Below are 16,195 nucleotides of genomic sequence, written 5' to 3'. Positions count from 1 at the left end.
AGAATAACTGTAAATAGTATTTTATAATTTAAACTTTCCCTTAAACTCAGGGTTTAGAGGCAAACACCAGAACCTTATGTGTTAGACCACAGCTCATAAAGTTTGCCTCCATTTCTGCCATATGTTAAAGGTGGTTTTTGGATTATTACCTTCTAGGTGTGTTGCTAACTTCACCAGGTTGTACATGGTTTGTTTAATAGCAAGAGGAGAGAAATCGGAATAACACCTTTTGGGGTTGTGGGTGGAACTGCCAAGAAGAGCAAATTGTCATTGAGGATTGCTCAAACAGGGGTGAATGACCAAAAATAACATTAACAGAAAGTTTTTGATGCAAGCATAACATTATTATGAAAAGGTTAAAAGCCAACAGTTCACTTTGCATGATTTAGTCACTTTAAAGACTTCTGTGGAAAAAATAATTGTATAAAACAAAATAATAATAAAAAAACCAGAAAAAATGTGTTTGCCATCCTATTTGCAAAAATGTCATGAATATTTATTTGTTAGTATAAAATGATCCACTGGGATAGAAATCTACAGCACAGACCAACCTAAACTAATAAAAATAGACACAGATGAGATATCAGATTTAGGTAATTACAAGCAGCACCGCCTGCAAATAATTCTGAAATACTTCTACTTTTTCTTGTTTTCGTCAGGCATTATTTATGGTTAGTAGATATTACTGTTTGACCCACTCTGTTTAAGCTGCTCTTAAAGGGGCCTCGTCATGATAAATGCCCATATAAAAAACAAACATTTTATCATAATTAAAGAGGGTTAATTACACCATGCCTATAGTCCCTGATAGTGTTTTGACAATATTTTATTTTATTTTTTTTAGCCTAAAAAGGATTCCTACACCGGGCATGATGAGCGGTATACACAGACGTGTGTGCCATCTGCCTAACTGTCCTATAGTGAGTAAAGCGACAGCTTGGTGTGGTCAAAGGACAACCGGCTCTAACTGAATAAACCAATCTACAGCAACTTTAAGTTCTAGCGAATCCTCCCCCAAAGCCTCCTATCAAAACATCAAGGAGAAAATGAATCAATGTTCCTACCAAATGCAAACAGGGACACAGTATCAAATTAAGAATTATTTAAATTAGATAAATACAAAAAGTCATCAGCCACAGCCTTTTCATTTGAATTAATGTAAGTTTCACAAATGAAATACTACTTCCCTGGAAAGTGCATGGTTGATGAACCCTGTGAAAACTAACTGAGCCCCTTCCAGCTATGTTAATACCAATCAATCAATCAGGTCATTTGTAGACTGTAGAGATTAATAATAGGAGTATTATTTGTGTTTTTTTCACACAACCTTCATTATTTACAACTCACCTGGGAGTGGCTTAGCCCATTGATTCTTTTCTTTTACCCCCTGTGCACATGAGCAATGTTGTATTTTTATTTTAAATATACATGTAGGACTTTATTCACTGAGAAACATAAAACAAAGCATGACTAACATGACTATGTCCCTTTAATGTTAATTTAGTTTAGTCTTGGTGGGCCGTCTAGGAACGGTAGTACATTTACATCATAGTTCAGCCCTACTCATCTCCCCTTTTACCACCTCCTGAGCAGATGTGGAAAAAAAGCCAGGTTGGTAGGACAAAAAAAAAAATTATAACTCATGGAAGCGTTCACAAGGAGAGCTGAGTGGAATGGAAAAAAAGGGACACAATTGAGTATAGGACATGGCCATAGTAGAGTCATCCAAGTATATCTGCAGTCGACAGGATTGTTTTGAACCGGAATTTAGAGGGATAAATGGTTAAAAGGAATGTGAGACTAATATCCCCAGTGGTGCTTCTGTGCTGCTGGATATTTGAATAGGAGGTTAAAACCTTTAATCTCGCTGTGTTCAGGTGTTCACTAACCTGTCTTGTAGGTACCCCATTATAGAAATAAGAAAATTTACCAATTTATCTCAGGAATTGTCGTCATGGATCTAAATCTTGAAAAGTCAACATAGAATAGTAAAGTGAGAGGATTTAAATGATTTATTCTGTAATAATATTTGAGCTTTTCTGATCATTTGAATGATTAATGGTTTTGACATTAATTAAAGGATCAGGATAACCTAAGCAACACTAACCGTAGACTTTATCGAATAGAAAAGCTAGATGCCTAGTTCTTAAAGTAGACAGTGTCTCCCACATGGACTAAAACTCGTGGAAGAGCCTGAGACCTAAAGATCTGCCGCTGCTCCTACTTTTAGAAATTCTAGGAACCATTATTGACCTGCAAAGCAAAGTGCTCTGTTAAGAACGCAAGAAACAATGGAGGGTGAAATCATACAGGATACCTATTTAGCTTGGTTGGAACTGAGTCTACAGTAACTTGTAAGTTGAAGGCTTAGATGAAATTGGTAATATTGCTAATTCTGAAAGCTCAACTGGATCAAAACTGTCCAAACACAGTAAAGGTTCTATATGCACCAATCATGCTTTAGAGAGGAGCCAATTAAATTGTTTTGAATAAAATACATTTTATTAATAAGGAATCCCATAAAATCATTATTACTAAGATCAGGGGAAATGGACAGTTTAATCGTTGGCTCTGTGTGAGTTTTAGGATTATTCTTCTTCCCCTCTGTTAGTGAATAAAAATTTGCATTTTAAAGCAGTAGAGATTTTCCAGAATAATTAGGATTTCTGTAGACCTGTAGAGGACCATTTTCTCTCCAGTTTCCTAGCATTACGTCCCAGAATATACTGCCTTAAATTAAACCACGGAGCCAGCTTTCTATAAATGAAAGTAAGTTAAAAAAGTGAACATATTTTTTTTTATTTAATGCTGCATTATCTGATAACAATCAACTAAATTTAAACCTTAGTTTGAGGGAGGACACCTCTGTTAAACTGAGAAAACTAAGCTAAGGACTTAGTTAAATTAAGGTTACTGAAACATGCTTGGACAGCTGACAAGACTAATTATAACTTTGAATGAAGAATAACGAACAACAAACCAGGCCAAGCTAATAAAACTTGATTATTTGCAAATACTTGCTTAGATGAAGTAAAATCGAAGGCAATAAGGCTTGACACAAAAGCTGTGCGGTAGCTGCCTGAGACAGATTCCCTCTTGTTCACTAGTGCTTTTGAGCAGTACATCTAATTGTGTACTTAAGTGCATCATGTAAACATGTTAATATGCAATATACACCTTGAACACAGTGCCTCCATTAAAATAGAGTAGATAAATTTTAACACTAATAATCATATCACCAGTAATTTTGAATGTTTAACTGGTTTGGACAAATAGCAATTATTTGAAATAAGTCAATGCTATGTCCAGACTATTTACACAAAAAAGATAAACATTATTATTATTTTTTAAATAACTTATTTTTTCTATCCCCTCCCAGGTCTAGTTTAAAGTAAGTATGCTTCACTTGCATAGCAGTGGAAATAACTGCTTTTGCATTTCCCTGTGCAGACATAGAATTGCTTTCTAATCACAATACCAGTCAGGAAACTTCAACTGATACAGTTTAATACAAAGATGCATAAAGATAAAATGACAATTTGACATACATTCAGCATAGGTGTATATTTTCAGCTAAAATTAGTCAAACAGTTGAGAAATCTGGGACATGTTTGGATAGGTTTTTATACTCCTACTGTATTTAGAAGGTTTAAAGCTTAACTAAACACAAAATAAAAATGCTACTGTAGAAACTCAGTGAACCTTAGTCTTTATAACATCTATACACTCCTACTTTGGACAGAGCTGTGGAACAACTTGGCAATTCAGGGTGTGCCTTCCTTAATTTCTGTGGTTTGAAATATTTTCTATTGAAATCGTTATGTGTAATGTGTATGTTTTTCCACTAACACAAAAGGTACTTGAAATTATCAGTTTAATTAGTTTGTTTTAATTAAAATGAGCAGAAATTGTTCTGTGATATTCAAATTTGTGATACGTGGTAAGATATCATCACACAAAACGTCTCTAAACACTATAACAGAGAGGCCATTAACCTTGAAATTTAAAGAACCATCACTAATGTAATTCTATTTTTTTAGATAGTTTTTATTTTGAGGCCATTACTAATTATTATGTCCTAAAACTCTTCACAGCCTCTTCAGTTGTTAAAAGTGCTTGAGTTGAGATTCACAAAGTGATAATTTTTAGATCGGAAAAATTATGTTTTTCTCTCTCCACATTGGAAATCATCACAGGACACGTCCCACTGAAGTAGGTGTGTCATGTGACACCAACAGAGATCGGAATTTGAATAAGAAATGTGTCATGTGACAGCATGTCTATGACGAAAGGTGTTCCTTAACCCTCAATGGAAACATGGTGTTGTTTCTCTCCATTCAGGTGCTGATTGTGAAAGATCTTCTGTTTGCCAGAGCAGTCAAGCCTCTGTTATTTAACATAAATTTTCCACTCATGCTTTTGTTCTCAAGCATTACGTGGTGTGGATTTCTTCATCGAATGCGAGGCTTTAAAAACCTGTCTCTCAGGTTCTGCAAGTTTGAAAACCAGTATAAATGTGACAGAACAGCCCTACTAGGTTAACACGAGCTGACTTGTTCTTCCTACACTGCTGGAAATGACCATTAAAAATCTTCAGATTGAATATGATGCCATCAACAACAGGAACACTTTTTCAAATGGAGATACCATAAATGGACGGATCATCCTTGAAGTCTCCAAAGAAACAAAAGTTCAGTCTCTTCTTTTCATTGGGAAAGGAAATGCAAGGGTGTGTTGGTCTGAGCATTACGGACAGCATACCCATGTTTACTGGTCTGATGAGAAGTACTACAGTGTTAAGCAACATTTGATAAGAGAATCAATACAAGATGGTAATGTATAAATTTAGATTTAAAAGATTTAAATCCCTAGAATGCTGATGTGCTAGCTTAAAATGTCTCTTTTTTTAGGCACTGAAGTCATTGGGAAAGGAAGACATGTTTTTCCTTTCAGCTTTAAGATACCTGACAGGTATTTTATTTCTGTAAGGTTTATATTGTAATCTCTTGTCTTCTTTAGATTCTAATCCTTGTTTGTTACTGTACTTACCAGGAAAATGCCATCATCTTTTCACTCATCTGTGGGTAGAATTGTTCATAAATTAAAGGCGGAGCTACATCAGTCCATGAAGGTGACAAAAAAAGCTAAAACACACTTCACATTTATTTCCAAAGCCGACATGGATACACCAGGACTTATGGTGAGAAACTGAGAAAAAAAAGAAGAAAAACAAAATCTTTCCCAGTGCTACTCAAAACCAATTACTTGTTTACAATGCTATTATTGTTATTCAAATGAAATCTGCTTTCAGGTTTCCCAACATGAGAGCAAGGAAAAAAGCCTTGCTTTTGGTTCTGGAAATGTTTCGATGGATATCTTTGCACAAAAGATGGGATACAAACTTGGTAAATATCTGGTTTTAAAGGAGGAAAACTCAAACATGTAAAAACTTATGCTGCAGCTAAAATAGACAAACAAAGTCTGCTTTAGGAAAAAGAATTAGTTTCACATTCCCTCATCATGTCATATTATACTTTCTCCTCTTAAGAATGCCTTGGAAACACGTGTCCACAAAGAAATGCTTTAAACCACGTATTTTAATTTTAAAAACTAACTGAAAGCTGAATCATGGCCGATCTCCTACAGGTGCTGGTCATAAAATTAGAATATCATGAAAAAGTAGATTGATTTCAGTAATTCCATTTAAAAAGTGAAACTTGTATATTATATTCATACATTACATACAAACTCATATATTTCAGATGTTTATTTTGTTTAATTTTGATGATTACAAATGACAACAAATGAAAATCTCAAATTCATCATATCAGAAAATTAGAATATTACTGAAGACCAATAAAAACAAAGGATTTATAGAAATGTTGGCCAACTGAAAAGTATGAACATGAAAAGTATGAGCATGTACAGCACTCAGTATTTAGTTGGGCCTCCTTTGGCCTGTATTACTGCAGCAATGCGGCGTGGCATGGAGTCGATCAGTCTGTGGCACTGCTCAGGTGTTATGATAGCCCAGGTTGCTCTAATAGTGGCTTTTAGCTCTTCTGAATTGTTGGGTCTGGTGTATTGCATCTTCTTCTTCACAATACCCCATAGATTTTCTATGGGGTTAAGGTCAGGAGAGTTTGCTGGCCAATTAAGAACAGGGATACCATGGTCCTTCAACCAGGTACTGGTAGCTTTGGCACTGTGTGCAGGTGCCAAGTCCTGTTGGAAAATGAAATCTGCATCTCCAAAAAGTTGGTCAGCTGCAGGAAGCATGAAGTGCTCTAAAACTTCCTGGTATGTGGCTGCGTTGACCCTGGACCTCAGAAAACACAATGGACCAACACCAGCAGATGACATGGCACCCCAAACCATCACTGACTGTGGAAACTTTACACTGGACTTCAAGCAACGTGGATGAAATGCCTCTCTTCTTTTCCTCCAGACTCTGGGACCTTGATTTCCAAAGGAAATGCAAAATTTACTTTCATCAGAGAACATGACTTTGGACCACTCACCAGCAGTCCAGTCCTGTTTCTCTTTAGCCCAGGCAAGACGCTTCTGACGCTGTCTGTGGTTCAAGAGTGGCTTGACACAAGGAATGCGACAGCAGAAACCCATGTCTTTCATACGTCTGTGTGTGGTGGTTCTTGAAGCACTCACTCCAGCTGCAGTCCACTCTTTGTGAATCTCCCCCACATTTTTGAATGGGTTTTGTTTCACAATCCTCTCCAGGGTGCGGTTATCTCTCTTGCTTGTACACTTTTTTCGACCACATCTTTTCCTTCCCTTCGCCTCTCTATTAATGTGCTTGGACACTGAGCTCTGTGAACAGCCAGCCTCTTTAGCGATGACCTTTTGTGTCTTGCCCTCCTTGTGCAAGGTGTCGATGGTCGTCTTTTGGACAACTGTCAAGTCAGCAGTCTTCCCCATGATTGTGTAGCCTATAGAACTAGACTGAAAGACCATTTAAAGGCTTTTGCAGGTGGTTTGAGTTAATTAGCTGATTAGAGTGTGGCACCAGGGGCCATCAATTTTGAACCTTTTCACAATATTCTAATTTTCTGATATGATGAATTTGAGATTTTCATTTGTTGTCATTTGTAATCATCAAAATTAAACAAAATAAACATCTGAAATATATGAGTTTGTATGTAATGTATGAATATAATATACAAGTTTCACTTTTTAAATGGAATTACTGAAATCAATCTACTTTTTCATGATATTCTAATTTTATGACCAGCACCTGTATGTTGGTCTAAAATACTGTGGACAAACTTTCTGCTGTTTCCAAAGCTAAATACTTGTGGGGGTGTAAGTGTATATCTAAACTTCTATGTGTTTATTGAACATTGTGTGGGTTACATAAAATCAGTTAAAAATATAAACAAATTCTTGACTTTAAGGGGAATTGCATGGTCTTTTTATACTGGTTTTAGCGCAGCATTAGAGGAAAACAATACAGACAATAAAAAAGCAGTGAAGCACAGAATACAAACAAAAAGGCAGGAAATATTGTATATAATACCTAAGTGGTAGATATTTCCCACCATCTTAACCAATAAGTGAGATCTTGCCCTAGTATTTCATTTAAAATTCCATTGCCTGTTTTATGATTCAGTCTGAACATTTGTTTCCATTTTATAGGTGAGACTCTGTCGGTCTCCATCAAAATCAATAATGCCTCAAATCGCTCAGTCAAACCCAAACTCGAACTGTATGAGAAGAAGAGCTTCTTCGCTATGGGCAGAAGAAATGTTCAAACAAACACTATACTAAGGCAGAAAGCTGAAGTTGTTGAAGCACAATCCGGAAAGAAGGCTATAACAATGATGATCACCATGCCAACAGAGCTTCCTCCATCCATTCTGAACTGTTCCATCCTTAAACTGGAGTACAGACTGAAAGTAAGTTTCACCAGTGGAGCCATTCTTTCCTATGAATGTCTGTTTTGATTTTATCAAAATTATTTAAATTATAATCACAATCAACAATCCTTGCATTAACCTTAAAATAACATTTAGGCTTTTGCTATATATATATATATATATATATGTATATGTATATATGTATGTATGTGTGTATATATATATATATATATATATATATATATATGTGTGTGTATATATATATATATATATATATATATATATATATATATATATATGTGTCTTGATTGCTTGTGAATTTGGTTCATCTACATGATTTAATTGTTTGGAGGCACAAAAATCATGTGTACTGTGTCATAAATAAGAAGTTTTGCTATTACTACCAGGACCTGTATGGTGCTTTTTTGGTCAGGAGACTTCAAAGCGTTTTACACTGCATATTATTACATATAATAACTATAATTATTAGTGTTATTGTTTTTCTTATACTACCCTATACAAAAAAAAAACAAAGAGCTGCTTCGTGTTAGTAAAAATTACGTTTTTGCTTCAGCAATATTTCAAGGTTTTAAATATATTTTAAAAATATATCAATAAAATAACATTTTAATAAAAAAATGCAATTCCAAGTGTAAACATTTAAAGTAAGCATCCAGGCTGTCTGGTGGAAGTGGAAAAATGAGCATGTACAACCCTGTAACCGATCCAAGAGGCAGTGTTGGGAAAGTTCTTTTTCTACGTGAACTAGTTCAAAGTTCAGTTCACACATTTTAAAATGAACTAGTTCAGTTCATAGTTCATAATTCAAGATTTTGAACTAAGTTCACAGTTCCAAAAAATGAACTTGTTCATAGTTCTTTTTTTTTTTTTTTTTTTTCATATATTGCTCGATTACACCATAGCCTACTGTAGAACTACACACAGCAATTATTTTATCAGTTGTAACACTGAAACTGTGCGTCAGATTTCATCTTCATATCCAGTTTTGAATCCTTATCCAACCAGGATTTACATTAGCATTGAGGGGACAGCATTTCCCCATTGTTGCTGTCCATTCACTTCACACTAGTAGGAGCTGCAGCTTTCACCCCTACAGTATATTCTCAAAAACATCAGGAAAAATGTGCTGCTTGAATGGTCTTTTTTATGAGTAATTAAAAGAAAAACAGGAAAGTAGTCTTTAAGGTGCAAATGTTTTTTTAATTTTAATATTTTTTTCAATTTGAAATTCCATTTCAGTACATACTAAAAAGGAATCCTGGAAAATTATACCAGGCAGGTTTAACAAACAAGTTACATGAATAGTAAAACCCTCACGAACATTTTACTAGCACAAACTGAGGGACCGGGCTGAGGTAGGAATTTAAGGTTACTGAAGTGCGGATTTTTTTACTGAAAGCCGGCGGGCAAAGTTTGCAGAGAAATGTAAGATTGTTGCCATCATCCTCACCGACCACCTGGTCATAAACCTGTTTTAAGTGATCATACTGCTGCTTTGTCGCATCCATGGTAGCCTCCATGCTGCTGTGGCTTCCACGCTGCATTTTGTTTTGATGACGCACGCGGCTGTAGGCTACGACGCTGATAGCTGGTGTTGCCAGATTGGGTGTTTTTCCCGCTACATATTAAGGCCTATTTATGGTGTGATTTAGCCGGGGTTTCGCCTGGAGGACTCTATAGAAATCTGGCAACCTATTGAACAGAGCTGAACTGAGAGAGCGTGCCGTTCACAGACACCAGAATGAACGAGTTCACAATAACGTTCATCAGGCAGTAATACAGTACGTTCAGTTCACGTTCGCCCAAAATATGAACGAGTTCATGAACTTTCGTTCAATGAACGCGTTCAGGCACAACACTGCCAAGAGGGAACACCTATTAAATGCGTGCGAGAGCATGCATGAGCCAATTTCTCAACGTGCACAGTCTGTTTAAAAGTTGCTGTTCTCATAGCTCATACAAGCTTACTGTATCCGAAAGTCTGCCCTAACCCCTAAATCCCTCAATCACTATACAGAGCGGGGAATATATAGTTGACTTTATAACAAACTCAGCTAACTGACTGTTCAGACAGATGATCATTGCTTTTTTCTCCCCTCCGGTCATGTAACTCCTCCTTTACTGCGTGGTGCCTGCGCCATCTTAATTATTAGTCACCATTATTGGGTAGTGACAGCCTATTGCAACAGTTGGCTGCTGTTACAGGAAATCCCATAATGCTTTGCGAGGAGAGCTCTCTGCACAAATCATTCTTTCTTTTCTTCTGATACACTATTTCTCTTATGACCCCCGTCCATTTTAGAAGAAGCGCTGTAAGACAGGTGAGCTTCAATGACAGTCTGAAACCGTTGCTCACCACACATATATGCCTAAAAGTCTGCATGTGCAGAAAAAGATAGCTAATGGGATAAGCACGTAGGACAGCCTTACCTAAACATATCACCACAGTGATTGACAATTAGTAGGACCACTTACTTAGATGATCCACCTGGAAATAAAAGATTGTCTTCTATACCTTTAAGATGTGACTCCTGTGAGCTGCTGCTTTTTTCTTTTCAGAGTTAAACACTTTTTAGCCTTAAATGTAGGGCCCAAACATAGCTTATGATTTGGAAAGGTCAGCATGTTGGATCAATATTTTCCAAACTGTACATACTTGGTACAGGAACCTGACGCAATACTGGATCGTGTTGGCTATAACCCTTGCTACACCCACAGCAGTCAAATTCTCATGCGCAAAACAAAAAGAGCTCTACGGATGTTTTTCTCCTAAAAAGGGTTAAAAATGAATTCAAAGACAATATCTGACAAGACAAGTACCGCATATGTCAAATACAAGATTATGACCCTATAGAAAAAATAACCACAAATTGTCTGTATTTAAAACTTTTTTGTCTTTCAGGTGTACCTCAATATCAAATGTGCTTCAGACCCAACGGTTAAACTCCCCATTGTCATTTTACCTGAAGATAACAGCAGGGAGTTGAATGATAAACAGCCACTTCCTCCTGTTGGGTTTGGATTTGAAGCATTTGGAAACCCAAACCCACAAAGCAGGGGTGCCACATCACAAGCGATGAGTCTTCCGCCTCCCTATGAAGCATCTGCCATGTACCCCCCCGTTCCCCACAAATTCTAAAACTAAACCATGACTACAATATAATATCGTCATATTTTTAGCTTGACATGATCACAATATGGTTGTATCTGCCTTATTTACTTTACAATTTTTCAGGATATTTTCATCTTTATTAGCAGTTACCTTAAAGCAATTGCTTCAAGCCACCAGGCTCCTTGCTTTTTGGGTGTTTAACATTTTAAGCCAAACCAAAATGGCCAAGTGTATCACATAGATCTTAAGGGTTTTGAATGAGTGAAGTCTCCAAAAATTATTAAACAGTAAGATTATTGAAAAAGTTTTATTGGGATCTAGGAGGCCTGTAAAAATGTAAGAACATTTGAGCTGAGCTCCTTACCTTGAGAGAAAAGACTGAAAAGGGAAATTTGTTAATAGCCAATAAAGCCAATAAAACTCTTAAAATGATTTCAAAGAAGTGAAATAAATTAGAATGGTCCAGTTTTCCCATTGAATAGATTTCAAAATTTATTGAAAACATACGCATAGAAAATGCCCCCAAACTGTTCCATATCTAAAGAATCACAAAAAATTGATGCATATATCGGATTTAAAATCCAGCAGATGTTCTGAAGTTGATTTATATCTTTTACTGATTATTAAATGATGCCAGTAAATGGTTGAATGATGATTTATATTTTCATGTAACCTTATTACACATCATCTCTGTTGATTTCTTTTAACATGTTGTTTAGTGTTTTTTTTTTTTACCAAACGTTAATGTGAACTTGTCCATGTCCATAGCCCAAAGAAAAGCACTTACTGCTTATGTTCTATACTTAATTGGGTGGGAAAGCATAGATGTCAGGTATGAATATATTTACATAGTTACAGACACATTTTCTCTAATTATTTTTCCCAGACCGATGCTAAACCAGAAGATGAAGCGTCTAGTTTTTATTATTCTCTCATCTGAAACAAACTGAAATATTCAGAAACATTTCCCATCATTAAATTGAGAAGAGAAAAAAAAGGAAATATCATTCTCTAAGTTTTTATTTGTAAAAATTTGATACTTTTTTTTTATCTGATTATCTTGTTTGTTGTACTTTTATGGTATACTCCTTTATTTGATTCTTTTTATATTTCATGTGTTTTTTTAATCCTTTGTCCTGTTTCTACCATTTGAAGCACTTTAGATTAATATTTGTATGGATGGATAGTATTTTACTAATAAAATCTTTATCTAATCATATAATTGATTTATATCCTTGAACATAGTGTCTTGTGAATCTTGATATTACAATATTGATGCAACAGATGAAATAATAAGTAATAAGGTGCACCACCAGACATAATAGTACAAAAGCATTAAATCCATAGGAAGAGATCATTGGGCTGCACAATGTTGCAGTGGGAAGCACTGCTGCCCTGCAGCAATAGGGTTCCAGGTTCGATTCCCCGTCTTAGGTCTTTCTGCATGTTCTCCCTTTGCATGCATGGGTTTTCTCGAAGTACTTCGGCTTCCTTACATAGTCCAAAAACATGACTTTTAGCTTAATAGGTTTCTCTAAATTCTCCTTAGGTATGAGTGTGTGCATGAATGGTTGTTTGTCCTGTTGGTTTGTCTCTGTGTTGCCCTGCAATAGACTGGCGACCTGCCCAGGGTGTACCGTGTCTCTTCCATAGACAGCTGGAGATAGGCACCAGTACCCCTTGCAACCCCAGTAGGGATAAGCATGACGGTAAATGAATTGATGGATGGAAGAGATCATAAATATTAGAACATAACTGAACAATATGGGCTTTGTTACTATTTGAGTAATTATTCATTATAGAATTCCTTCAATAGCTTCCTTAAACGAAAATTATTTTAGTATCGAATAGTCAGGGATATGCTATAGCAGGAAGCTCCCAAGGGTTAAAAAACATCTTGCCTATGGATTTATGTTACTTCTCTAATATTTGTCAAAAAAAAAATGAAAATCAGTTGCTACTTATTTTGTTCATACAAATGATCCACCAGTTTGCACATTTAAGCATTACTATCTAAAAGGGCTGACATGCATTTGTTTTTAAATCCCTGAGAAATTACTTTGCATAACCACAACTGTGGGCTGCATCTCTATGGATGTATGAATTTGACTCAAAATAATTGTGTCTGTAATGCTACATTTGATAAGCAAATTTGTTCAGAAAACCTTTGCAAAACTCATCCTGGTTGTAATACTTAATTTAACACTAACCCAAACAGAAAAAAGATTCAGGTTTTTTGAGCAACAAAAACATCCACCTTTCAGGTCACATCTCCTGAAAGACATATAGGAAAAATCTTCATTTTTAACAAAGAAAATTTCTGAAAAGATAAAAAGGCTTGGAGTAACGGGTGGATAACACTAGAGAAGCTGCAGAGAGGTGTGTTACTCTATGAATACTGATCTCCGCCCCATGCTGTCTGGGTTTTGGAGGACTGATCAATTTGCCGAGATTCCTAGGAAGAAGAGTTACTCCATCCAAAGTGGGGTCACTTTGGATGGTTAATCATCAAGATTAACATAATGTATAAAGGTGGAACTAATATTGTATAAGCATGATAGTTATATTGTATAAGCATAACTATATTGTATAAAAGTGTTATTTAAATTATTCAATATTATAAAATATTTTGGACAAACATAATTTTATCCAGCTCTTTGTGGACAGGTGGTGGTTGTATTTTAGTCTGTTTAGACCCTGAGACTCTTTTAATTAGATAAATAAGAAGTTGGAGATCCAAAAAAATGTTTGATTCTGCCAGAAAAGATGGACAGCCCATTGCTGCGATTGCTATAAAACCGCAGCATACCAGAGAAGTGGCTCTGAAGCATGGAAGAGGAACACATAAGTGTATTTTTCACTCACTCATATTTCATTATTAGTCTAATGACAATAAACTAGTACAATGCAATTTTCATTTCTCTTAATAGCTAGTATGAAATATAGATTTTTTTTTTTATCACATTTGAACTATATAATTATTACATTTGTATAATATACTATCCAGTTTGTACAACATAATCATCATATTATAACATGATAGTTTTTAAAATGTATTTTCTCTCGTGACAGCAATATGCTTCCATAGAATAACTCTGTCTGTAGCACATGCTTTTATTTTGAAAGAACCCCCAAAACCAGTGAATAATTGCTGCTTTTAATATTCAAAACCAAAAAACAATCAAAAAGGCTCATATGATTTCACTTGTGTTAAACATCTTAAATAATTTTAGTTTTACTGTGTTGGAAATGTAAAAAAAAATACAGCTGTGCAAAACCACAAATTTGAACAATAAATATAATACAATGTAATATGCAAGACTTTTATTTTTTTGTATGGATCTTGTAAAATATTAACCCGCTGGGTGACTCAATTTTAAGTGTAAGGATGTGGAAGACTGTCTTCCATCTTTTCTCTTTTTTGTCCTTTTTCATTTCTTTTGCTTTACCATATTCTCCTCCAGATGGCGTCAGAAAGGCAGCAGCAATTGTTTCACATATAGCCTAATCAAGCGTGGTGCTCAAAAGAAGCCTTCTGCCAGTCCTTTTTTGCCTGAGTTTTATGTGTTACCTCCAAGCATCCAGTGTGATGACTGTTTCTATTTTTTCTTAGCTTGATTTAGTCTTATTCTCAGGTTTGGTCTCTCAAAGCTCTTGATCCTGTTCTAGCTCTCTGTCCTGGTTTAAGTCTCACCCAGAACTTTTTAGAAGCAGCTTGGATTACACTTTTTCCACTCTTCATGCCACTCAAAGATTGCTTCCTGCCCTTCCTCCACCATGCCTCCTCTGTATCTATCCATTTTCTTCAGCTTTATCTCTGAGCTGGCCTGGTGTCACCTCGGGGTCCCCCATAGAAAAGCCAATCCAGCCTGTGAAAACCTGTATAACTCATATAAGTAATTGTCATGATGGGCTAAAGGATCCTCCCACAATTCGTGCTCTGATTTTGATTTAGTTTTTATTTTATAAGCAAATTATATAGGAGAAAACAAATACAGGATAGTAAATAGTAGGTTATATAGAAAGGAGAAAAAAAATAAATTCATAAAAAGCTATTACAAATCAAATAAAGCAGTGGTGTTGCAAGTGCACATATTTTTACTTAAGTAGAAGTACAGATCCTGCAGTTTAAAAACATTCTGGTAAAAGTTGAAGTATCAACTTGACCTCTTTACTCAAGTAAAAGTGAAAAAGTATGTGCTCCAAAAACTACTTAAAGTATAAAAGTATAAAGTTACCTTAAAATAAAAGAAAAACAGCCAGATTCCACTATATGAATTGAAAGCTCGATTTCTTGACTATTTCGAAAAAAAATCTTAGAGATAGGGCCAAGGATGAGGGAGGTCTTGTCTGTCTTCGTCTCCATATGCTCTCACCTTTCAGACATTTCAACATCTTTTTCTGAATCTGACATTGTAGCATAGCATAGACAATTCACGTTTGCAGTTTGAACACCTGCTTGCTTCTGATGATTTCCTTTAGCTAAACAATGAGTGTTTGCATTATATGACTCATCCAATTACACTAGTTTTCACTAGATGTGGATGATGTGACGTGAAATAAATATTCATAAACATAAAACTGTAGCTAAGAGTAACGAGGAACTTTATTTTGAAAATGTAAGGAATAGAAATGACAGATACTTGTGTGAAAACGTAATGAGTAGAAGTCAGAAGTAGGAAGATAAATTAGTAATGGAGTAAAGTATAGATAACCTAAAAGTGTACTTAAGTACAGTAACAAAGTATTTGTACTTTGTTACTTGACACCTCTGAAATCAAGGGTATGGACATAGATATTAGGGTCTTAGGGCTACATTCAGTTTGTCAATAATATATTTTGTTTTAATTGCTTTTTGTTTTTCCAGTTATTTTATTGTGGTGTTGTTTTGTTAAAGTTCTTATTCGGTCTTAATTAAATCGGGTTTTCAATGAATGTTTCCCCACATGTGACTGGCTGCTGGGTGGAGTGTTTAGCTTCCCTGGAGAAGGTTTGGTGTTCAGAATGAGTTACCTTGGTACTTAGCCTCGCTAAGAATGAATCCAGCTTTATGGTCAAAGCTGAATCCGATGTTACCTTGCTAAACTGGTAATCCTGCTTCTTGGTACAGGCCTCTGGAGGAAAGTAGGTCTGTGAAAGGTCAAGTCTGGGGTGTTTGTTTACACAAGAATAAATGACAAGTCACTCA

At 35.6% G+C, this 16,195-nt stretch overlaps 1 protein-coding gene across 1 annotated transcript; it reads left to right on the top strand.

Moving 5' to 3' along the window:
* The first annotated feature begins 4,514 nt into the window (after nt 1-4,514).
* On the top strand, nt 4,515-11,041 carry LOC119777349 (arrestin domain-containing protein 3-like). The gene is made up of 6 exons (XM_038276197.1): nt 4,515-4,832; nt 4,911-4,971; nt 5,053-5,200; nt 5,312-5,405; nt 7,654-7,913; nt 10,798-11,041. Exons 1-6 carry the CDS (start codon nt 4,577-4,579, stop codon nt 11,032-11,034), a joined length of 1,056 nt encoding a protein of 351 aa, XP_038132125.1. The 5' UTR covers nt 4,515-4,576; the 3' UTR covers nt 11,035-11,041.
* Nucleotides 11,042-16,195: the final 5,154 nt, after the last annotated feature.

This window comes from Cyprinodon tularosa, unplaced genomic scaffold (assembly GCF_016077235.1).
Source record: "Cyprinodon tularosa strain WSP-4 unplaced genomic scaffold, ASM1607723v1 ctg1227, whole genome shotgun sequence".
Classification (NCBI taxonomy): Eukaryota; Metazoa; Chordata; class Actinopteri; order Cyprinodontiformes; family Cyprinodontidae; genus Cyprinodon; species Cyprinodon tularosa.
The sequence above is the reverse complement of the archived record's forward strand: the minus strand, read 5'-3'. Positions and strand labels throughout refer to the sequence as shown.

Coding starts and splice junctions, on each gene's coding strand:
- LOC119777349 (XM_038276197.1), top strand. CDS start 4,577: ATGACCATTAAAAATCTTCAGATTGAATATGATGCCATCAACAACAGG. Junction 4,972..5,052: donor AGCTTTAAGATACCTGACAG/GTATTTTATTTC, acceptor TGTACTTACCAG/GAAAATGCCATCATCTTTTC. Junction 5,201..5,311: donor TGGATACACCAGGACTTATG/GTGAGAAACTGA, acceptor ATCTGCTTTCAG/GTTTCCCAACATGAGAGCAA.